The following is a 25,691-nucleotide window of genomic DNA, read 5'->3' as shown; positions in this document are numbered from 1 at the left end:
AGGTCCTCTCCAATGACCTGCTCTAAAATCATCCATCCATGTACCCCGCTATATCATCCTCTAGTATCTTACCTTGTTTATTTCCTTCACAGAGCCAGTAACAAGTGCTATTTGTTTCAGTTCTTTGTTATTCATTCATTCAAAGAAATATATACTCAGCCCTTATTATGTGGCAGATCCGGTCCCCCTGCCAGGTGTGGGAGGTTTACAGTGATAAGAAACAGCCACAGCCCCACCATCACTGGGGAAAGAGTCTACTGAGAGAGAGAGTTTTCAAAAAAATAATAACACACGCAATTTAAAACCTGGCAAAGTGAGAAGTGTTATGTACAGGGTACCATGAGACCTCAAACTAGAAAAATTTGGCCTAGTTAGGGAAAGCATCCCCAAGAAAATAAAAAATGATCTGAGGGTCTCTGCAGGAAAGGGTTAACTCAGCAGACCTGGGTTGTTCAAACCCTGCACATTCCCCAAAAAGGTTAGGATGGGCCCTGGAAGATGAGCTCTGAGCCCTTTGGAATGCTCTGCCTGTCAAGAGTGTTTCTGTATGCCTGAGGCCCTGGGCCACGTGGTACCAGTGTGATCAGGTAGTTTATGTTAACAGTATGATTATGGAGAACGCCAAGTTTTTGTTCTGGGAGGCTGAAGTCTGAGTAGCTGAGGTCGGTCACAAGGTACTGCAGGCTTACATACAATCCTCAGTTAAAAACCCTGAACGCCCACTTGGGCGAACGTCCCTGGCTGGCACCACTTTACTCGTGTTGTCACACATTATTGGTGGGAGGATGAAGGGGGTCTGTGCAACTCCACTGGGAGAGGACACCTGGAACCTCGCACCCAGTTTCTCCTGGACTCTGTCCCATGAGCCTTTTCCATTTCCTGATTTTAATCTCTTTTCACTGTAGTAAGTCGTAACCATGAATACAATAGCTTTTCTGAGTCCTGTGCATTCTTCTAGCAAATCATCCGGCCTAAGGTTGGTCTTGAGGCCCCCAGACACAGGGCTAAAGAGAGCATTCAAGGCAGAGGGGACAGCAGGCCCCAAAGCCCTGTGATAGCCCTGAGCACAACAATGTAAGAAGCCTGACCAGGCTAGTTAGGTGGGAGTGGAAAGGCAAGTGTGGTGGCCCCCAAGCTGTAAGCTTATTCAGCTTTCTGCTTTCCGGAGAACTGCTTGTCTCTTTCTTGGTATGCACTCCTGACGCTGTGGTATTGAGCGTAAAAAAGGAAAATGGCTTGCGGCCAGTTTCGTTCCAGGTGCCTGCTCTGGATCTAAGAGCCCCTGGTTGTTCCCCAGAAGAAGGACGTGCTGCCCTGAGGGGGAAGTCTGTATCTCCAAAGAATGGCCCATAAGGCATGCTGACGCATAGATAGTGGCGCATAGACAGTGGCGCATAGATAGTGGCGCATAGATTGTGGCGACAGAATTATGTGGAAATACAAGGTTTACTGATTTGTTGTCTAGTATTCGTTCCGTACTAAACCTATATATACATTCATGCTCTTTGAATAAACTTGCCTTGCAACCATCAGTTGTCTTGGCCCTTCTGACCCCATACTGGTGCTTTTCAGTTCCTTACCCCTCACCGCCAGGAACTTCTAGCTTTCTGCAGCCGGTCTGCGGCAGGCAAGTAGGAATGTGATACAAGATCCCTGCATTCTCTCTTCACCATGAATGGCAGCCCCATAACGGTGGACATGGACCACGCTTATTTACCAAGGCATCCCTAGCACCTACCATGATGCTTGACACATCGTAGATGCTCAAAAAATATTTGTTAAATAAACAGATAACAAAGGAACAAATAAATAAGTGAGTGAGTGAATGAATGAATGAATCTGGGCTTTATGTTACATCCTATAGCAAAAGTAATTATTTTTTTTTTTAATTGAAATACAGCTGATTTACAATGTTGCGTTAGTTTCTCACGTGCAAAGGTAATAATCATTGATAATTGTTACCCATAATCATTTCTCAATAACTCAAGCTTGCTCAGTCAGATGTAATTACCTGGATAATACAACTGCAGCAAGACAGTCCAGACACTAGAAAAAAAACTTATCCTAAAATATTTCAAACTTCAACTGAAGTTTGCAGATGACTTCCTGAATGTGTTGCAGTAACACATGGAAAATGCAGAATTTACCTGCAGGATAGACTTTGAACTTGCACAGTAATAAAAGTTCCTTATAACTTCCCAACTTTTATAACTTTCCCCTGAGTTAAGTAAGGGAAAGTTAAATGGGCTCATTATTGTCCCCATTTTATAGACAAGAAACTACAAAATTACTGCTTTGTCCAAAGTCGCAAGCATATTAGTGGCAGAGCAAAGATTATACTTCTGGACTTCTAAATGTTCCTGGAACGGAGCTCATTACCTTCAGGGAAAAGCAGATTGGAGGAGAGGAAGGGAGATGCGGCCTTGGGTAAGGTTAGGCTCTGACACTCACTAGCTGAGTGACATGGACACATCCAACGAAAATTCCTGTTGAAGCCTGTGCATGTAATTATTGGTGCAAGGACGCATGCACACTTAGCTTTCATTAGATTCGCAGAGCGGTCTGCGACCCCAAAACGGTGAAGAACAGCCAGTATCTACTTGCGTGGGCAGTTACCAACAGCACAAGAAATGGCTGTGTGCAGGTTCTGGAGTGTGACTGGTTCGGAATCCAGTTCAACTATTCCTAGTTCTTTCCTGAAGTCTGTGGCTCAGTTTTCTCATATTTAAAATGGGGTGAAAGAATACAGACCTCGTGGAGTCACTGTGAGGACTAAACAAGACAATGCCTGTAAAGTGGACAATATAACGCGTATCGCAATAAATGTCAGCCACTGCCACTATTCTCACAAGTCATCCAACATGGAAATCTGTGGGGTCATTGGGAGTCATCCTCTCCCTCACCCACAGCATTCAATCAACAACAACTATGCCTGATCTTCAACCTGGAACTCTTCAATTCGTTCACCTCATTTTCACCCAGATTTCATTTCTCTCATCAAGGTCCTAGCCTGTCTCCCGGAAGACCTCCATGCTTCACCACCCTTGAATCCTCCCTCCACTGGGGTGACCAGTAGGCACTAAAATCCTAACATGACTTAAGACTCTAAGACCTTGGCCTAAACAGGGCTCTTCACACCACGCTCCAAGGGCCCTCTTGAGTGGCTGTGGGGAGGTGAAGCCCCTGCCGTTCTTACTTGAACCAAAGCAAGGCAGGCGTGTGGATTCCATACACTGGGCTTCCTCCCAGTGTGAAGAAAGGGCTGCACTGCTTCAAACAAACAAAACAAACAATCAGACCAAAAAAAAAAAAAAAAAAAAACCCAGACAAGCAATCACACCCACTCTCTTTTGAAAAATTGTGTAAAAGGTCCTAAACACCATTGCAACATGGTCCCCGGCTGCATCTTTGCCTTTTTCTCTATTTCCACATCACTCCCCTCTGCCTATATCATTGATCTAGATGATCCGGGATGGTGCTTTTCAATTTTTCTGGTCTCAGGATCCCTTTACACTTTTTTAAAGTATTGAGCCTCAGTATTGCTTCTTCTATTACTACTGAAACAAATCACCACAAATTCAGTGCCTTAAAAACAACACAAATGTATTATGGTACAGTTCTGGCAGCCAGAAGTCCATAATGGGCCAGCGGGGCTACATTCCTTCCAGAGGCTCTAAAGCAAGTAATTATGATTCGTTCTGATGCAGGACATCCCTGAGTCAGGCTTTGCAAAAACAATTTCTTATACTAAAAGCCCCATTGCGTGGAGCGAGAAGTACTTCATTTCAGTTTTCTCCTTTGCCATTAATACCCAACTGCTGATGCCAGAGTTACCTGTTCCAAGTAGGGCCGTTCTCTTTTCTCCCCTTTCTCTCTCTTGCTGTTGGAGTCACCAAAACCGTACATCTCAGAACTGCCACTAATGTCATTCGGAATCTGGAAATGGCCCCCATTTGTCCAGCACTTCCTGTGTACCTGGCATTCGTTACCTCATCCTGTGCTTTCTCCCCTTCAGTCTTCACCACAACGCCTTGCCAGAGGAATGGTCATTATCCTCGTTGGACCCGTGAAAGGGGACATTCAGAGAAGCCATGTGACTTCCAGCTCAGGCAATGAGAACACAGGGTTCACGGATCTAGAGAACAGACACCGTCCCCCCACCACACAGCTGACAGTCTCCGCCAGGGTGACAACGCCTCCACACGGGGCTCCAACACGACCGCGCTGTCTTGGACAGTCCCTGTCCGGGAAGACGAAGATCCGAACAACTCTGTTCCGGGAACTTTCTGAAAACCCACGTATCCAAACTACAGACTATTCAGCCAGCCCACATCGGGGTGAATGGGCCCTTTCTCAGAACTCTCAGCTGAGGTCATCAAACCACTGCTTACTCTGCAAGGCTCGCTTCCAAACCACACCTCGCCAGGCGCAGCAGTCCCCCACCACTGTACCTCAAAGTGTGTCCCCTCACTGTCAGTCCCCTGCTTTGAAAGACCCACATTAACCAGACCCCTAAAACACTGTCAATTTCCTGCCTTTGAAACATCACTTCCCCTTCTGTGATGTTCTTAAGACTGGCAATGTAGTGGTCCCCCTACTGCAATAAGCAATGTGTTTGGATTTGCTTGATCAACAGGTTATTTTGACCGACAGTCAGAGTAAGAGTCGACAGTCAGTCACTGGTTTCTCAAGTAGCTTGTGTGTGTTCCCAATGTGTATCCACATTCTCTTCAGGTCCCTCGAGCAAGTGAACCTTCACAGGGACCTTGTCCAACAAAGCAGTGAATCACCGATGGTACATCTATGGGCACTCTGCCTCATGGTCAACCTGGCTCTGCTCCAGCCTCCAGAGTATATATCCTAGACTTATCCCAGATATTCTCTGGTCCCCTTGTCAGTTTCCATTGTATGCTACAGCCAGTTAGAGTCTATCCAAGAAAAGATCTAGAATGGCCTTGAAGATCCCAGTTACACTAAAATTACACCTGGCATGTAAGGGCTGGGACAGAAATGAAATTCCCTGGGTCCATATATCAGTAAGCTTTCACTGCATAACAAATAACCACAAAACCTCATTGTCATACAACAGTAGGCATTTACTTTTCACACTTCTGAGTTCATCTGAGGTTTGGCCTGGGGGTTCTGCTATCTTATCTCAGCTCAATCACGTGTCTGGGAGTTGGCTGACTGTCAGCTGATCTAGACTGGCTTCGACTGAGGCTACTGGGGGTGACTCAGTTTGGCTCCTCTTGTCTCTCACCCTCCAGCAGGCTAGCCCTGGGATGTTCTCATGGCGATGCCAGAGGATCAGGAGATCAAGTCCTGCTGCCCAAGGCAGTTACAGGCCTCTGCTTACGTCACATCTGCTAACATCCCACTGGCCAAAGCCTGAGCTCAGGTCAAGCAGGGAGGGTACTACAGAGTTCTATGGCAAAAGGCACAGATGTAAGGAGAGGCAAAGAGTAGGGACCAGACGATGGCTTCTCCTCCAAACCTCCACCTCACAACACATGCTTCCGTACAGCTCCCCATAAAAAGTAGGTTCGTCCCATGAGGTTCAATCCCTGGGTTTCGATTTTATAAACAATTTGCTTAACAAATCAAGACAAGGAAGCAGACCCTCTTGCATTTTTCATGATTTCTTATTCCTATAAGACGTCATCCCTGTCAACCCCATCATTTAACAGATAAAGGTACTAGGACCAAACAGCTGAAAAGACCAATCGAAGTTTACATAGGTTTTTGGAACAGAACTGAGTCTAAAGTTCAGATTTTCTAAAACCTAGTCATTGTAATTTCTACTATTTCTCCAATTACCTTTGCCATAGAATCCAGAAAAAAAGTAATTTGGGGCTGACAATGTAGCACTTTAAATTGAGTTGAGAGAGAAATCCTTCTCATCCCACATAAACACTAACTGTGTGCTCTACCAGAAAGAGGCAATGCATCCCCAAAGCAATTTGCTCCCGTAGAGTACAGGGATCTCCTCCAAACATGCACATGACCTAGCGCAACCCTAACTTGCAAAATCCAGGAGAATGTGAGCTCTCAAATTCACACTCAGCATCTATCTCAAGTCTAGCCCGCTTGGTTCAGCACGCTTCCCAGGGCAGGCCTGCCCAGCTCCTGTTCAAATACAGCTTCCTTTTGCTGACAGCAATTGCGCCAGCTGAGGGACTCTTTTGAACCACACAACAAAAAGACACCAAAAGAGGTAGCTTTCAGGATCTAATCAATGGGTAAGACCACACCTCCCCAGGCAAGCAGGGTGGCTGTCAGCTGTCGATGCAGGGCCACGTTCCAGGGTGAAGCAGCCCAGAGCCTCTGCCCAGAGCCACCCGCCTCGGCCTGATAAAGGCCTAGCGCCATCCCACAGGCGACATTCCTCCACAGAGCAGCTGCACTTAGGTTTTCATACATCCCATTGTCCTGTTGGTTTAATGAGGCCTCCTGGGCACTGTGTTTGTAAATGACAGTCATTGTAACGCCAAGGCCACAGAGACACAAACCACCTTGTGTTCTGCCATCTCAGAAGCTTGCACCATAAAAGGAAAATGTTTTTCATTTAAAAATAAAATACAATCATAATAAAATCTACATGACTGTCTTCAATTTATTAATTTATTAATCCTCCTCTAGTCCGACAAGTCATTATAGCAAAGTGGTGAAAAGCATAAGCTTTGGAGACACAAACAAGTCCCACTCCACACTTGCTGAATGGCACAAGTTGTTAAACCGCTTGGACCTCCAATTTTCTTGGCTAGGAATGGATATCAAAATTCCACCTTCCTCAAAGGGCTGCTGGGAGACTGAGTGAGGTCATGAGTGGACAGCACTTAGCCTGACATCTGGTATTTTGTAAGATCTCAACAAGTATTTATATAATTTAAATAAAATAAATGTGTGTGTATATATATATATTATATATGTAATTTATCTTACCAAAATATATGTGATACTGGAAAACAATAGCGAAAATTAAGTATGTGTGTGTGTGTGTGTGTGTGTGTGTGTGTGTATCACTATTAAATAAACCTCTTTACCAGGTCTTAAGCCCTTCTCTACCAAACTAGAGAAAATGAGTTACTATTTGGAAAGTGATTACAAAATGATTACAAGCGATGATAAGTGCTATATAATTGTCGGCTATTACCTTTATTCTTTTTGATCACATTGTTGTTATCATTATTGAAAAAGAAACAAACTATAGAACCTTTGGAACTGGAATTTAGTTAACTTGACCAATTGATTAACTAATGGGTTTCTTTGCTCTCCAATTCTGGGAGAAAAAGGAAGGTGAAATCTTATAAGGGATGGAGATGAACTATGGTTAGAATTAGGTTAGCGTAGGGGTCAAAAAACTTGGACCACAAGGCAAATCTCGGCCACTGCCTACTTTGATAAGTAAAGTTTTATTGAAATACAACCCCACTTATTTACACATTGCCTATGGCTGCTTTTGCAGTACAATGGCAGAGATGAGTAGTTGCAAAACAGATCTTATGACCAACAAACCTAAAATATTTACTCTCTGGCCTTTTACAGAGAAAATTTGCTGACCCCTGGGCTAGAAAGAAAGCAACAGGCCTAGAACAGCCTTTGGTACATAGTAGGTCATCAGTAAATATTTGTTGGAAAAAATGAATGAACTGAATAAATAAAAAGACAGGAAGCAGCTGATTTACTGCTGGTCCTGACCTATCAAGGGCTTCATGAAGTCACAACCACTTCCTATTGATGTGTCAGCTCAATTATTGTCCCAGGGAATTGTTTGAGCCATTGTTGGGAATGAATAGGGCATAAATAACACTTGTAAATCAGACACAACAGTACTGGGTCCCTGCCAGTGGGCTCCAAGTGTCCCATCCTCTATTCAAGCAGAAGGAGAGAGGAAGCTGGGAATAGCGGAAAATACCCTGAACTTTACATTGAGATAATATAGAGAATAGAGAGCGGAAAGGGGGCAGACTCTAAAATGTGCATTTTGTCTCTAGTTGTAGCAAAGGAAAAGGATGTGGCCTATTCCTAATCCTGCAAAACTCTACAGAGAGCAATAAGAAAAGTAGACCTCCACATCAGAGAGATCAGTGAGCACAGGCATTCTGAAAACAAAAACAAGATAAAAACTTCAGTTTAGATTTGGCTAAGGCTTGGGTTGGACTAAATTATTTGGACACAATTGTCTGCTAAAACTTGTATCAAAATCCCTAGCTGAGGGACCTAATCAAACTTACAAGCTTTTGCACAGCAAAGGAAACTATAAACAAAACATAAAGACAACCTACGGAATGGGAGAAAATATTTGCAAACGATGTGACTGACAAGGGCTTAATTTCCAAAATATACAAATAGCACATGCAATTCAACAACAACAAAAAAAACAAAAAACCCAATCGAAAAATGTGCAGAAGAACTAAATAGACATTTCTCCAAAGAAGACATACAGATGGCCAACAGGCACATGAAAAGATGCTCAATATCATTAATTATTGGAGAAATGCAAATCAAAACTACCATGAGGTACCATCTCACACTTGTCAGAATGGCCATCATTAAGAAGACTACAAATAACAAATGCTGGAGAGGGTGTGGAGAAAAGGGAATCTCCTACATTGTTGGTGGGAATGTAAGTTGGTGTAGCCACTATGAAAAACAGTATGGAGGTTCCTCAAAAAACTAAAAACAGAGCTGCCATATGATCCAGCAATCCCACTTCTGGGCATATATCTAGACAAAACTCTAATTCGAAAAGGTACATGCACCCCTATGTTCATAGCAGCACTATTCATAATAGCCAAGATATGGAAACAGCCGAAATGCCCATCGACAGATGAATGGATAAAGATGCGATACATACACACAATGGAATACTACTCGGCCATAAGAAAGAATGAAATAATGCTATTTGCAGCAACATGGATGGACCTAGAGATGATCATACTAAGTGAAGTAAGTCAGACAGAGAAAGACAAATACCATATGATATCACTTATATGAGGAATCTAAAATATTACACAAATGAACTTTTATGAAACAGAAACAGACTCACAAACATAGAGAACAGACTTGTGGTTGCCAAGGGGGCAGGGCGTGGGAGAAGGATGGAGTGGGAATTTGGGGTTAGCAGATGCAAACTATTATATAGAGAATGGTAAACAACAAGGTCCTACTGTATAGCACAGGGAACTATATTCAATATCCTATGATAAACCATAATGGAAAAGAATATAAGAAAGGAATATATACCTATATATATAGATAGATATCTGAATCACTTTGCTGTACAGCAGAAATTAACACAACATTGTAAATCAACTATATTTCAATTAAAAGTTTTTTTAAAAATTCCTAGCTGAAATGTGAATGCCAGGTCTTCCCTCCTCGGAATGTGGGCTCTGCGCAGGCCCAGGCTCATCTTTGATCTCTGTTTCCACCCACAGAGCTTAGCACATTGCCCGGTGCTAAGGGCCCTTACATACGGGGCCTGAGCAAGACCAGATGAAGAACTGAAGCAGGCTCAAAGAAATTGTGAACCAGCTGTCCCAGAAGGCTACTGGATAATAAGATCGACACCTGAGGATATCCTTGGTGAAGAGATCTGGAGCTGGATTCCTGGATCCACAGTTTGCCCTGAGAATTTGGCCCAGTATCTCCCTCACCTCCTAGTACCAGTAACCTGAATTTCCTCCAAGAAACTACCCTTTCCCTATTCCCAGCCATGTGCTTTAGCTGATGACCCCTTTCCTAGTCCCAGGGATGGATCCTAATTGATTTACATGTATCACATTCCTCTAGCCATGCTGGCAAGCTATTTTATAAGAAAAACACAAAAATCTCCACGGCTTTAGCATAATAGGGTTTATTCCTTGCTCACGTAACTGATGGGTGACTTTCCTCCATGCAGTGATTTAGGGACCCAGCTCTTTCTGTTTGGTTGATCTGCCCACCTTATACACATGGCTCCAAGGTCGCCCTTGGGGTCATCTCCATTCCAGTCATCCAGAAAGGAAAGAAAGTATCAGGATCATGTCACTTCTGCCCATATTTATCAGCTAGAATTCTGTCACAGGGCCACATCAAACTACAAGGGAGGTTGGGAAATGCAGTCTAGCTGTTTACACATTAGAAAGAGATGCTTGATTTGGTAAACACTGAGTTGGTCTCTGCCACAGATGTATTTAACTTAATCAGAGCCAATGATGTGTGAAGATAGGTTTACTGAGAATTCTGGAGAAAAGATATTCTCTTTCCCCATTGATTGGGTGGGAGTTGGGGGAGGGTGCCTGAAATCCTGGGACTATTAAGCAATCTGGGAACGGGGCCAGCCTGGAAAAAGCAGAGCTGAGACAAGGATCCTAAGTCATCATTCGAATCCTGAATCAAGCGATGCCTGAGCCAAGCCTATCTTGGGAGTTTTCACTATTGAGAACCAATACATTCTTGGTTTTTTTTTTTAATTTTATATTGGAGCATAGTTGATTAACAATGTCATGTTAGTTTCAGGGGTACAGCAAAGTGATTCAGTTATACATATACATTCATCTATTCTTTTCCTTTCTTTTCTTTTTTTTTTTTTAATTTTTGGCCACACCACAAGGCATGTGGGATCTTAGTTCCCTGACCAGGGATCAAACTCGTGCCCCCTGCATTGGAAGAGCAGAGTCTTAACCACTGGACTGCCAGGGAAGTCCCCATGCATCTGTTCTTTTTCAAATTCTTTTCCCATTTAGGTTATTACAGAATACTGAGCAGGGTTCCCTGTGCTATACAGTAGATATACATTCCTTTTTGGTTTAAGCCAGTTTGACTTGGGTTTTCTTTCACTTGCTACTAAAATTATCTAAGTTATAACATTACTGTTGTCTGTCAAACTCCATCCTCCTCTCCTCTCAGTTCTATTGATGGCAAAGAGGCAGCAAAAAGAGGTTAAGAGTTCAGAATCTGTAGCTAAACTGCCTGGATTTGAACCCCAAGCTTGCTTTTGGGCCATGACATCTTTGTGCCTCAGTTTCCTCACTAAATGAGGAATAATAATAGTACCTGTGGCACAGGATTGTTGAAGATTCGTGAGGTAACATGTAAATGCTGAGAATAGAGCATAACACTGAGTAAGACTATAGAAATACTTGTCATTATTATGTGGTGCTGTGCCAGACCTCTGTTGTTCCCACTGCCAACACTTCCAAGACTCCATCACCTTTTCAGCTACCTGATGCTTCCCCAGTCTCTCCTCTCTTTCCCTCCACAGCCCTCTCTTCTCCACCCCTGCCTCTCCCACTATCTTAATTGGCATGGATTGTGGGGAAAAAATTCTTTTACTACCCAAAACAGATCCACTAGCTCACCCTGCATGAAATGGACTTTTTGGACCTTCCAGGTGTCATATAGTAGCAACTAGTGATACCCACAAGCCAAAACTGTCCAAGACGCAAAGCTGTATTTTCCATCTATTGGGACTGAAAATCCTCCCTTGGAAGGTGGCAGGAGGGGACCCAAGTACACAGTCCAAAATGCCACTTTCACTCTATTAAAATGTAAGGGACATAAATATAAGGAAGATAGGTATTAACAACATTAGCAAATGTTAATAATTGTTGGAACTGGCTTAAGGGTACATGGGGGTTCACCATACTCTTTAATCTCATATGTCTGAAATTTTATATTTTATAATAAAATGCTTTAAAAAAAAAAAAATGTAAGGGCCATGAGATGCTCCATGAACCAGAGGCAACTGTTTATTTTCTCAAATCACCTGTCAAGGCCCCATGAACCTTATTTGACATGAAATCTAGCATCTCTTTCTAGAAGATTCCTCCCCACCCCATCTCCCCATAATCCGCCAACCCCAAGGAACTGTACAGTCCAAAAGTGGGGTTCACGTGGCTCCCACGCCCAGGCTGGGAGAAAATTGGAGTCTCGGGACCTGTCATTGCCCCTTTTTGCCACACGGGGTCACTGTTAAAAACAGATGCTGCAGGTCCTCGCTGCCGTAGCTGGCGAGGGTCCTGGTACCTGTGCAGGCTGTCCTGAACTGACTCCCCAAGGAAGTCCACCCTGCTCCCTGTGCCAAGCGCAGCAAGGGGGCCTGTGGCACTCCCAGGGCGGCCACTTTTAGGGATCTGCTCTTTCAGTCCACATGCTGGGCCGCCTTCCAGAACATCAGCCAACCCCAGACTCCCAGAATCAGGATTCCCTCTAGCATCCTCCTCAAGGCTTCAGCATTTTTTCAAATTGGTTGCATGACGCCTCCTTTCTGAGGAGACCATCCTCCGTGGCTCCGAGGTGTTGTGCGTTTGGAAGGGAAGTTGCCCTCAGTGATTCCAGGCGGCACCTCTCTCTCGACAGAAAGGGGCACACAACACATTTAGAATCAGGCAGCCCATCCTGCGACAGGACCCAGTCGGTCTCTTGCTAATGCCTCGTGGGCGGGAAGGGAAGCCAGAAGGAAAGGAGCTTAAGGTCTGTGCAGTTCACCTCTGCCTGCCACCCCGTCCAGATTTTTGCGGGCTCTCACTTCACGAGATTGCTTGCCCTGCGTCTGCTGATACAACTCCTTCCATTATTTTTATTAAATCTACAGGACACGGAAGAAAATATAAATTTTGTGTTTCTTTTTGCTAAAATCCCATTGACTGTCCTTTTTGGACTGTTCCGGATAGTCTGTGGACTATCAGGGGGTGGCTCATATGCCTTTAGAGCAGGACCACAAAGGACCACAAAATGAGCCACGACTAAAGGACATGAGTTTTTTTTTTTTTAACTTTTGTTTTTTACCTAATCTGCATCGCAAAGCATGTGGTAAGCGATTTTTTTCATTATAATTTTTTTAATAACCTAATGCATACAAAATTTAGGTAATCATTATACAAATATACACTGTATTATAACAAATGCTGGCAGTAGGTGTATTTTTTTAAGAATAGGATTAAAAAATCAGATCTTTGCTTTTTCAACTGCCTGAGGTTTCTTCTCCCTGTTTTTCTTTCTGCACCTTCTTCTCCTGCTGTCTTCCTTTCTCATTGTCTCACACTTTTTACCCTCTTGAGATTTCATTTTTTTGCTCCCTTGATTGTTGGCCATATCCAACTGAAATGTTTTAATCAATTATTTATTGAATAAAATATCATATTCCTGTTCTTTAAGAAACAGCTTTAGTGAAACTTTTTTTTACATCCAAGACACAAGCATACACCGGATTATGAAAATGTAAGAGCTCAAATTATAAAAAGCTTCTAAAAAAAGCATAGGGGAAAAGTTTCATGACATGGATTTGGCAATGATTTGTTGGACATGACACAAAAGCAGAATCAACAAAAGAAAAAAATAGACAAATTGGACTTCATCAAAGCTAAAAGCGATTTGTACATTAAGGGACACTACCAACAGAGTGAAAAGACAACCCATGGAATTGGGAGAAAATATTTATAAGTTATATACGTGATAAGGGATTAATATCCAGAATATATAAAAAGCTACAACTCAACAACAAACACACAACCTAATTTAAAAGTAAAGGACTCAAATAGACATTTCTCTAAAGAAGATACACAAATGTTCCATAAGCACATAAAGAGATGTTCAACATCGTGAATCTTTAAGGAAATCCAAATCAAAATCACAGTAAGATACCACTTCACATCCATTAGGATGTTTTCTAGGAAAAAATTTAAAATAACAAGTGTTGGCAAGGATATAGAGAAATTGAAACACCTGGGCACTATTCATGAGAATATAAAATGCTACTGGCGCTGTGGAAAACATACAGTAGCTTCTCGAAAAATTAAACAGAACTACCAGATGATCCAGCTGTTGGAGGAGGTCATGGAGAGGACGTTGACCACCGATCGACCCTGGCATCGGAAGCTCCTCACCCCTCCCCTGTCCTTGGAATGTGCATTCCGCTTGCCTTCCCTGAACTAGTAGCTGCCCCAAGGACACAGCCTTGAGATAGCAAGGGGTTGTTGAGACCATCTGGACAGTATAAGTGACTGAACCCCGTTAAGGCCTCTATATAAACTTTTAAGATTCTGGCAGGCGGGTGCGGAGATCTGCTCATCTTGCAGCCCCCGTGACAAGCCTCATAAGTAAGTCCCTTTGCTTGTTAAAACTGCACTTACCAATCTGGAACCATCTGCCTCTTTCTTGGGTCTCTCCTTGCCTTCAGTGTACAGGGGCCGGTTTCAGATTTTACCTGGGAAGCTCCCAAGTTTATGAACTGACACCAACAACTCCACTCTCGGGAACGTGAGAGGATTTCAATCTAAAGTGGACCCGGAGGGCAGGAAATGGAGACTCTCAGGCATGCGCCCTGGGAAGAATGGAACTTACCAACTGAGACTGATTTTCCATAAACGCCTGATTTACAGAAGATGGAGACTTATCTCCTGACCAATAAACATCCGCCATGAATCTCTCCCCATCCTCAAGCCAGTGAACTCGCTGATTGGACTCTGGCTGGACTTCCCACTCTTTGCACTACTTGCCCGTAAATATTGATACAACCCGCCCCAAACCCTCAGTGACTCACCTGTGGCTTATACAGCATGCGTTTCCCAACCTGCAATTCCTCTGCTATTCCTGAAGAAAACTCAATTTCTGCTCATTTGAGCTTGCCTCAGTTTACCTCTTTATTTGGGTTGAAAGGTATAGACCCAAAAGAATTGAAAGCAGGGACTCAAACAGATATTTGTACAACCGTTTTCACAGTAGCATTACTCACAATAGCCAACAGGTGGAATCAATCCAAGTGCCCGTCAAAGGATGAATGCGTAAACAAAATGTGGATACATATACAGTGGAATACTATTCAGCTTTAAAAAGGAAGGAAACTCGGACACATGATTCAATGTGGATGAACCTTGAAGACATTCTGCTAAGTGAAATAAGCCAGATGCAAAAGGACAAATATTGTGATTCCACTTATATTCGGCACCTGGAATAGTAGTCAAATTCATAGGGAAAGGTAGTAGAATGGTGGTTGCCAGGGGCTGAGGGGAGGGGGAAATGGGGAGTTAGTAGTTAATGGGTTTGGAGTTTTGTTTTGGGATGATGAAAAAGTTCTGGAGATGAATAATGGTTATGTCTACACAACAGTGTGAACATCCTTAATGCCACTGAACTGTACACTTAAGAATGGCTAACATGGTAAATTACATGTTATGTATATTTACCACAATAAGAAAAAGAAAAGAAAATGAATTTCCTTTTAATTTATGTACCCTCGAATTGTATTTTTCTTAGGTCACTGGTCCTCAACTAGAGAGAGAGGCAAAAGAAAAATGAAAGAAGAAAAAATTTCTGGTGCAGATCTCCAGAAAGACTCAGAGAAGCTAGAATAATAAGTCAAAACCAGAATGGACTCAAGCTGAGGAGCTCAAGAATCGTAACAGTTATGTGGCTTGTCCAAGACTACACAGCTCATAAATGGGAGAGCTAACATTTAAACCCTGGAGAATGTATGACAGTTTGGTGATTTTCTCATCTTGGAGTAAGAAGTTGGGCAAGATCTATTTCAAATGGTTTTGGGGTCTTGTCTAAGAGTCTATGACAGCTCCACATCCCCCCCTATTCCCAACAAAGGTATTCGCTCCAGCAAAGTGCAGTGGGGCAAGATGTCCTGGAGAACTGCATAGGCCACCCCAGCTACTGAAGACTACACATCTCGAGGACCAACCCTAGGCTGGGGCTCCAGTGAGGAATGTGGGGGGGGTGGGAACATTAAAGTGAGAGATGGGTGGGGTTAGGACATAAACCACTGGTTTATGGGTGTCACATTGTTACTTAGGACAGACAATGTGGGGTGTGTGTGTGTGTGTGTGTGTGTGTATGTGTGTGTATACTAGACTCTTTTCACAGAGCCTTTTAAAACTTATCTTCCTTTCATCTGGCATACAAACACAAGGAATAGTTGGTTAACATTTGAAAGCTTCCATCAGAAGCCTAGAGGCCAGAAGTAACCACCAGTTCAGTATCTATGCATCACAGTAACACCAGGTAGTGAATTTAGTATGATACAGATAGGGATGGTTTTTCAATATTGAAATTAATCATGATCATCATCCAGTTTTCCTTCCCTGCTGGAACATTCCCATGAGCATACAAAAATGCGGTTATTTCTCACATCTTCCAAAAATCTTTCCTTGACTCATTTTCACCCTCACCAGTTACTGCTTTATTCCTTTCCTCCCCATTTGCTGCAGAACCCAATAAAAAAAAAATCCAATTTCTCCATCTCCGATTTCTCTCCTCTCATTCTTTCTTAAACCTACTCCATTCAAGTCTTCTTCCCTACCTCCTCACTGAAATTGCTCTTGACAAGTTCACTGAAAACCTCCATATGGCTAAGTCCAGAGACATAGCATCCGTCCTCTCCACCTCTCATCGTTATTGGACTCAGGTGAGCGCTCCCTCCTGCTTGACCCCGTTCTCCTGCACCTCTTCATATCAGTGTCCCTGGAGCTGTGATCTATTCTCTACCTACTCTCACTCCTTTGGTGATGTACCCTGTCCCAAGGCTTTAAATACAACTTATAGTGCTGGTGATTCTCAAATGTCTATGTTAACTCCAGACTCATTTATTCAACTACTGCTTGGCATCTCCATTTGGGTATCTAACAGCCATCTCAAATGTATCACAAAACTGAATTCCTCAATAGCCCCTACAAAATCCTGCTTTACTCACACCCTCCTATCCCAGTGGATAGCAACTTTATTCTTTGAATTACTCAGGCCAAAAGCGTTGGAATCATCCTTGACTCCTCTCTTTCTTACTTGCCCCCCATGCAAACTATTGACAAATCTTCTTGGTCCTCCTTGTGAAATATATCAAGAGTCTGACCCCTTCTCACCACCTCCATGCTCCACCACGGTTCAAGCCACCATCGTCTCTTGCTTGGTTTATTGCAATGCCTGTTGAGAAGCCTTCTCACTTGCTCCTCCAAGGTCCATTCTCAGTACAGCAGCTGGAATGATGGTTTCCTAACAGAAGCCAGATCATGTCTTTCCTCTACTCAAAACCCTCCAATATTTCCCAGAATCCTCACAGAGGCCCTTTACCTTCCATCTCCCATCACCATGCCCACCTAAGGGCCTTTGCTCCTGCTGTTCCCCCTATCTGGAATGTTTCTCTTGATTATTCACTCAGCAAATTCCCTCACCAACTTTGAGTTCTTTCTCACATTTCACCTTTTCAGTGAGGATTACCTGACTGCCCTACTCAATATGCCTTTTCTAGCTCTCCAAAAATTCTTTACCCAGCCCGGCTGTCTCTGCCTTAAAATTCCTGATAATTTTTTAGCAAAGGGCCCTGCATTTTCATTTTGCACTAGACCCTACAAGTTATGTAGCCGGCCTTCCTTAAAGATCTCTACTTGCCTCTGTCTTTTTGATTTGTAAAACAAAGAAAACACTAGCACCTTTCCCATAGGAATTTTGAGAGGATTAGGTAATATATGTTAAGAACCAGGCATATTAATATATATAAATTCATTCAACAATAATTTACTATTTGTCTACTGTGCATCAGCCATTGTTCTAGGAACTGGGGAAATGCCTAGAGAAAACTGCTTTCATGGAGCTTGTATTCCATCCAGTGAGGGAAAGAAAGCCAGTAACAAACAAGATACTGCCCCATGGGGTAAGTACTATGTGGAGAACGAAAGTGGAGTGGTGTGATGCAGTGGCTAGATGACCACTCTTGCTTAGGTGATCAGGGGCAGCTTCTCTGTGAAGTGACAGTTAAATGAGAACTGATGACAAGACTAAGTCAACTGTGCAAAAATCAGAGGGAAGAGCATTCCAGGCAGAGGAAACAGCAGTTGAAAATGCCAAAGATGGGAACTAACTTGAGGTGTGGGGGACACAGAACAAAGGCAGGATGGGGGCAGCAGAGTGCATTAGAGAGGGCTTCAGGACAAGGCCGGAGAGAAGACCGGAGCCTAGATCAGGTAGGACCCGAAGCCACAGCGACTGGTTGGTGCTTTGTTAAAAGTGTGATGGCAAGTCATTCAAGAGTTTTAAGCTGGGAACATTTGGTCTTACTTATATGTATAAAAGGTAATTCTGACTGCTATTTGAAAAATGGATTGGGGGGGCAAAGGTGGAAGGAGGGAGGTCAAGTAGAATGTTCCAATGCTACTATGATAATGTAAGCAAGAGACGATGGCAGCTTGAACCAGGGTGAGAGTGGTGGGGATGAAGACAAGTGGGCAGATTCATGCTAGGATTCTAACCACTGAAGGTAGAATCAATAGGAATTGCTGGGACTATTGGTGGAGAGGAAGAGAAACAAAAATGACCCGAGTAATTGGGAGGATAAATGTTCACAATGATGAAGTAAATATCAAAAATTATTATGTAAATACCAAATAATACCAGCTACTAATAGTTGATTAGTAATGAATCCTAATTAAGAATTAGAATGCTATCTTTTCCTTTTTAAGTCTTTATTGAATTTGTTACAGTATTGCTTCTGTTTTTTATGTGTTGGTTTTTTGGCCATGAGGCATGTGGGATCTTAGCTCCCCAACCAGGGATCGTTCGAACCCACACCCCCTGCATTGGAAGGCAAAGTCTTAACCGCTGGACCTCCAGGGAAGTCCCTAGGATGTTATCTTGAAATAACATCCTAACTAGAAAGGTGCCCTGAGGATGGCGAACGCCCAGTAAACGTTAGTTGATGGAATGAATGAATTGGGGGGAGGGAGACCGCTGACAAGGAGGGAGAGGGGGGAAGCCGGAGAGAAACATTGCCTACTTTACAATTTTGCCTAAAGCAGGACCTGCTGACTGGTCTTCACAAAAAGGAAAAACAAAAATCACAAAAAAAGAAAGTTTGCTGCATGGAAAGATTTGCCCTAACAAAGGAAAAGGAAAGGGCCAAGAGGACAGGGAGACACGTGTTTGGACACATCCCCTGGCTGGGAAAGCTGCCTCCTGAAAGGGCCAGGATCTGATGAGTGTGCAGGAAACCCTTTTGCCCTGTCAGTTCCTAGTAACAACCGGGCGCATTTATTTACTCTCTCAAAGCACGATGCAGAGGGACCAGGAGGGGTGTTCAGGGCCAGGTGAAGGCATGGACATTTATTTATCCATCTGTGCATTCAGCACTTTCTGTCGGTTGGGAAGCATAAAGGAGAAGCGGTGCCATGACCCCAATGTACTGCTACCTGGAGACATAGCACTTCAACCCAAACTAATAGTCTCTTGAGCCCTGGTATCTTATACTCACAATAGTAACCTTCCTGTAAATTCAGCCCCTGAGAAATGGAATTGGACTAAGAGGCTGCCTCTGCACGAAGATTAAAAGTTTAAACTATTTCCAAATCATGAATAGTGCTACACAGGCACATGTGGGGTGCACCATGTGAAGTTTAGTCCATTTTTGACTTAAAAGAGTGACATTTCGTATGGTTCAGCCTGATATTTACCCCTGCAGGCTGATGAAAATAGTTTAGGCAAAACACCACCATGACAATAAATACTAGCTTAAGTATAGCCCCACTACACTCTCCTCAAAATCTTAGAATGTTTGTTTCCTTTGAGAAAGTCATTTTGAGGGATTTAAGCCAATTCAGATTACTTGGGGGAGAAAGTAATTTACCTATAGTCCTCTAGGATGCACCCAGATTTCAAGCCAACCACCAAAGGTGTTCAAGGCTTAACGAAATTTGGAGGGAGAGAAATCTTAGGGTGAGAAATGTGAAAAGAAATGGTTTATAATATCCTGTAAATGTGGAGAAGCAGAGTGGATATCATGTCACTCAACCCCCTCATTTTATCATAGAGGTTGAAGGGCTTGCTCGAGGTCAGGGTCAGTGGTTTAGGGCAGAACTGGAGCCAGACCCTTGTATGTATTGAACCAACTCTCTTTTCTGAACCAATATTCATCACAGATGGAAAGAGTCTGGGACTCGTGGATTAAAACCATTTTGTAAGAAATAGAAAAATATTTAACACAAGTTACAAGAATTTGATTTCCCAGGTATCAAAATAATAATCCAAAAGAAAAAGATTTGGAAAAAACTCACCAAGAAACAAGGAAATTTTAGAATGAGTTCTTTAGAGGAGATTGCTGTGGCAGAGCTGAGTGGCAGCAAGAGCAGAAAGAACTGATTTTGGGCTCAGGGAATTTAAAGAAAAAAGAAGAATATGTTTAAATAACGTTTGGGGGGTGATGGTGGTATTTTACTTGAATTATCCAACCTGTTTATCTATATAGCTGAGAAATTTTCACTTCTGTGAGTTATTCTGTCAATCATCTGTATTGAGCACTTGCTGTATATCAAGCACTCTTCCAGATATCTGAGATCTAGCAGTTCAGTAAACAGACAAAAATCCCCGCCCTAAATGAGCATGTATTCTAATTGGGGAGAGAGGCAGCAAACAATAAACAGAATAAACTTGTGGACTGTATGGTGACTTAGAAAGTGATACATGCCAGGGAGATAGAAAAAGATAAGGTTAAGAAGAAGCAGGAGTAGCGGGGTGGGAGCTTTCGGTACAGTAGTCTGCATAGGTCTCATGGAGAGGGTGGATTTGAACAAAGGCTTGAAGGAAATGAAGGAGTTCATCAAATGGCTCTTTAGGGGAAGATTTTTCCCGGACTAGACAAGTCACGAAGGGAGAGGCATGCCTGGCAGGTGTGTCCTCCACCATGTGCTCTGTAGAGCTGGTGCGGTACCTGGCCCTGGAGCGTGGCTAAGTCCTTTTACATGGCATAGGAAGCCTCAATCCATCCAATTTGCCCATGTCATGCTATGCCATGGACAACAAGACCAGGAGATCATGCAATGGACCATCTGGAATCAGTGACACTTCAGTTCTGGCCCAAGTATGCCTGTAGTTGTATGAATCACAACCGTATTCCTTTATATTTGCTCTTCAGGACTTCTGGTGGTCATGACCTTGTCTCATGTGACAACAAATAGACAGGACTCAATTCAGTTTAGCATTTTAATGACTGAATTAGATGAACCACAGATAATCCATTCATTAGCTTAGGCATCAGCTATCAGAATGGTGGTCTATCATAACAGGCAAAGCACACGATTAGAGTAAGATTACCTGGCATCTATTACTAACTCATGCTAACTTACTGACACTGAATAAATCACTCAATTCCTTTAGGCCTCCGTTTTCATATCTACCAAATCAAGATATCACCTTTTACCCAGTCTATTTCCCAAGGTTGTAATAAAATTTAAGATAATATGTGCAAAAGTATGGTGGAAGTTATAATGCACGAGGCAATGTGACTTACCCACTTCTGTGTCCTCAGAGCCCAGTATAGGATTTGGCGTTCCATGTCTGTTGAATAAATGAAAGAATGAGTGAAATTTACAGGGGGATGGCAACCAAAAAAAAAATCATCCTGTTAACACAACATATGTCTATACAATCAAAGGTATTAGGGAGTATTTGGGACAACTACCTATATATATCAAGCCAAATAAAATATTATTTAGACTTTTACTTGAAGACTTTTTAAAGAGGTTATTTCAAACCATGATATTAAACTATAGGCTACTCGCAGTTTAGCTTGTTAGGTCCTTTTATTTAGAAAAGTGGAAGCTATTTTTACCCAAAGCAGGGAAAGGAGAAGGGCAAAGAAAAAAAGAATTCAACATTGCTCAGCAGATGGGTACAAGAGAGAGCTTTTTAAAAAAAAAAAAACCAGAAGAATGTGGGTTTCTTTTTAGTAATTTCTATATCTGGAATATAAACAGCTATCGAATTGTTTCAATGTTGACATAAGATATGAAGGAGAGAAGAAACTATATTGTGCTCTGGCCAATATGTTTCAGGTGCCAAGAATTCTATCCAGTTAGTACACAAAAAGAATATCCAGGAGAATCCACAGCAAGCTATGCCTATAATAAAACTGGATTCCACTGAAAATGCCTACTCAGCATAAAATCCACACGCTAGGGCAGAAAAATACATTCCTGGGAGACTACCTTTAATGCTACTTGAAATTATCAATTGAGATTCTGAAAGCCTGTTTTGTTAGTTCTGTTTGTTCCACCTTGGCCTGAATTTAAATTTTATCAAGGACCACATTTCCAGATAGTTCTCTCTGATTTTGAAACCGTGGGTAATCATTAGTTAAATCCATTTCACCTGTAATCTGCCTTCACTAATCAAGGTCGTTTTAATTGTTGCTGCAAAAGACTCACATGTCCTCCAAGCTGCATATAGCCTAAACGGTAAGATGTTTGCCTGAGTCGTCTTCAGGAGCTTGAAGTCAGCTGCGTCTAGTTCGAGCTGAGCTGGTTAAGACCTGTTAGGACCACCGACCCTCCAACTGCGCATGCGCGAGTGTCCGCCCAGTGACCTTTCGAAATGCGGAGGCCTGTAGCCTAATTACACCTGCGCAGAATGTCAATTACCACCCCTTTTCCAATCACTTTCCCCACGCTCCCCACGCTCCCCACGCCTCAGACAGTCCTGCTTCTTTATTAGTTGTCCGGTAAATACCCGGAGCCGCTTGCCTTCGCGGAGGTGGATTTGAAGTTTGTTCTCCAGTTTCCTCGTTTGGTTGCCTTGCGAATAAGCCCTCTCTTTGCTGCAAACCTCAGCGTTAGCGTTTTGGCTTGCTGTGCAGCGAGCAAGACGAGCCTGGTTCGGTAACGATTTCTCATGCTGAAAGTTTTCAGGGATGTAGTATTGTTTTCCCTTTTCTAAGTTTTTACTTCCCAAAGCACCGTCTTCATTTGGAAGAATTCTAGGAGTTCTTGGATTTGTTGAACCTACGTGAAGCAACTTTTTCAATTTTCTAGATAGCTGCTCAAGAGAGACCAACAGGTCTGCTGTTCCGAGCTCTTTTTCTTCCTTAGTCTAGCAAAAATTGCAGGGAGAATGAAAAATAAATCTTGACCAGAAAACTCACCTTAGATATCCATTTCTGGCCTTTTTTATTCCCCTGCAAAGCAAAAGATACAATTGATTCCCCAGTAAACAGTTAGGTTTGTTCTACTTCGGAAGCATAAGCTTTGACCCCGTTGGCCATCTCACAAGGTCCAGAAATATCTTGTTCAAGATTCAAGATCCAAAGCAGGTCCTGTAGATGATGCTTCAGCATCAACCAGTGGCTTCACACTGCCTGGGTTCAAGTCCCCGCTCCACCACTTACTAGCCTTGTGACCTTGGACAAGTGAGTAAACCTCTGTCTGCCTCAGTCTCATGTGCGAACTGGGGATAGTATATGTTACTAATACCTCTGTCCTAGGCTTGTGGTGAAGATTGAGTTAAAAGTTTAGAGTGTCTGGCATGTGTAAAAGCTATGTGTGTGTTTGTGATGGTGACGATGAGGATGGTCACATTGGTGATGGCGAGGATGACGATTCTCCCTCCTTGGAATGCTGGTCAGGGCACACGTGAAATGCTTTATTAGTCGAAGTGACCAAGGACTAAAGTCTCGGTAACTGGCATGATGTAGAGAAAGGACCACTAACAACTCAGAATCCTATAGCTATGGGGGGTGCACAACAGTCTTATCCAGGAAGTGTCCCAGCCCCTCTTTGCCTTTTCCAATATGGGAAAAGTCTCCACATTCCAATCAGGAAATTAATCCTCTCACCCAAGAGGAAACTATCACCTCTCATGTTGTCACCGCTGAGGACAGATCACGGGGGCAAAGGAGGTGAGTACTAGTCGAGGGGGGATATAAGGAGGAAGCAATGAGAGAGCAGGAGGGCAGCCCTGGGCAGGGGAAAGCCATTCCCAGGTCTTAAGTAACTGCCAGCAGCATAATAGGGGATATTGGAGAGAACAAACTGCCTGTGTAGTGTTGTTGATTTAAAATCCTTGTCTGGCTTCAGCGGTGCCCTGGCGGAGCTGACGGGACATCCCGTCGGAGATATGTGTAACACACTGACTTACTGTGACCTAGGAAAGTCTGCCAAGGATGTCTTCAGCAAAGGATATGGGTTTGGCATGGTCAAAATAGATGTGAGAACCAAGTTATGTAGTAGAGTGGAATTTTCTACTTTTGGTCATGCTTACACTGTTACAGGGAAAGCATCAGGCAACATAGAAACCAAATACAAGATTTGTAACTATGGACTGACCTTCACCCAAAAGTGGAACACAGACAATACTCTTGGGACAGAAATCTCTTTGGAGAGTAAGTTGAAACTCAACTCAAGTTCATTCAACTCAACGCATAAGTTCAACTCAAGGGTTGAAACTGACTCTTGATACCATATTTGTCCCGAACACAGGAAAGAAGAGTGGGAAATTGAAGGCCTCCTATAAACGGGATTGTTTCAGTCTTGGCAATAATGTTGATATAGATTTTTCTGGACAAACCATCTATGGCTGGGCTGTGTTGGCCTTTGAAGGTTGGCTTGCTGGCTATCAGATGGGTTTAGACACAGCCAAATCCAAACTGTCACAGAATAATTTCACCCTGGGTTACAAGGCCGCAGACTACCAGCTGCATACTCACGTGAACGATGGCATTGAATTTGGAGGGTGGATCTACCAGAAGGTGAACAAGAAGACTGAAACACCAATAAACCTTGCGTGGGCGGCAGGCAGGAACAATACACGTTTCGGCATCGCCGCTAAGTACAAGCTGGATTGTAGAACTTCTCTATCTGCTAAAGTAAATAATGCCAGCCTGATTGGACTGGGTTATACTCAGACCCTTCGACCAGGAGTGAAACTGACCCTGTCAGCTCTCATCCATGGAAAGAACTTCAGTGCAGGAGGACACAAGCTCAGGCTGGGATTTGAGCTAGAAGCTTAATGTGGTTTTGAATAAAGCATCAGCTTTGTCCCTGGAGGTGGAGAGAAATGAACCCACTATGTTTTGGCCTTAAAATTCTTCTGTGAAATTTCAAAAGTATGAACTTTTTATTCTTCCAAAGAACTGTAGTCTTCCCCACGCTGAAGCCCAGATATCGAGTCCATCCTAAGGGAGGTGCTTGAAGGCATGTCCGGAAGTTGTCATGTTCGTGCCACGTTTCAGTTCAGTCCCGCAGTGTTATTTTCAATGTGTTGCTCAGCGACGGTGTAGTGTCATGTTACAAAGGAGATGACCTGACCCTCCAGCTGTCCACATGTCCTGCATGTCCCACACCACTTTTTCATGACCTTGTAATATATTGGTCTCTGTGCGATAGTGGAATCTTTGGTTTTGCATCAGAGTAAAATAAACCCAACACATTTGGAAAAAAAAAATCCTTGTCCGAAAACAACTTTGAATGGTTAAGAGACAAACTATAACAATCAGCAAAAAGGAGTATGGACCACAGTAGAGAAAATGACATCCCACCCCGTGAGGGACACACAGATCAGCAGAACTGCGTCAACCCGGGACAGAGGAAATCCAGAGCTACCTCACAGCTACACTGGGCTAAGGGTATAGATTTGTGTAGCTGTTGTCTGTGACATTAGCATATTCTAATAATAATGTTAAGAATGGTTGAGCACCCACTATGTGCTAGGCACCATTTTAAGCACTTGTTCATTGCAGGGAGGCAGTGGTAGGGATTTGAAATAACTTGAAGAACCTCTGTTCATAGCAATCAAATGAGCCTCACAGAAATAAAACTATTCAATTTCTAAACAAACCCACGTATTTAGAAATGTTTCTAATGCAACTAATAGATAAAGTGTATGAACAGGTCCTGAACTGCGGAATCCCCATGGCCACTGGCAAGCTAACTTCTGCATCCTTGTAATTT

At 43.0% G+C, this 25,691-nt stretch overlaps 2 protein-coding genes across 2 annotated transcripts in view; both read left to right on the top strand.

The window, feature by feature from the left end:
- Positions 1-283: 283 nt before the first annotated feature.
- STAB2 (stabilin 2) overlaps positions 284-25,691 on the top strand; it is a 179,262-nt gene continuing 153,854 nt past the window's right edge. The window contains exons 1-2 of the mRNA XM_082419566.1: positions 284-1,114; positions 1,628-23,152. The gene's annotated coding sequence lies outside the window, so the exon portion shown is untranslated. The remainder of the gene's footprint in view (positions 1,115-1,627; positions 23,153-25,691) is intronic.
- Positions 23,144-25,691, top strand: LOC309640576 (non-selective voltage-gated ion channel VDAC3-like). Its single transcript, XM_082419526.1, has 2 exons — positions 23,144-24,128; positions 24,169-25,691. Exons 1-2 carry the CDS (start codon positions 23,860-23,862, stop codon positions 24,749-24,751), a joined length of 852 nt encoding a protein of 283 aa, XP_082275652.1. The 5' UTR covers positions 23,144-23,859; the 3' UTR covers positions 24,752-25,691.

This window comes from Balaenoptera physalus, assembly GCF_965194825.1.
Source record: "Balaenoptera physalus genome assembly, chromosome: 13".
In the NCBI taxonomy this organism is placed as follows: Eukaryota; Metazoa; Chordata; class Mammalia; order Artiodactyla; family Balaenopteridae; genus Balaenoptera; species Balaenoptera physalus.
This window is presented reverse-complemented; position numbering and strand designations above follow the sequence as displayed.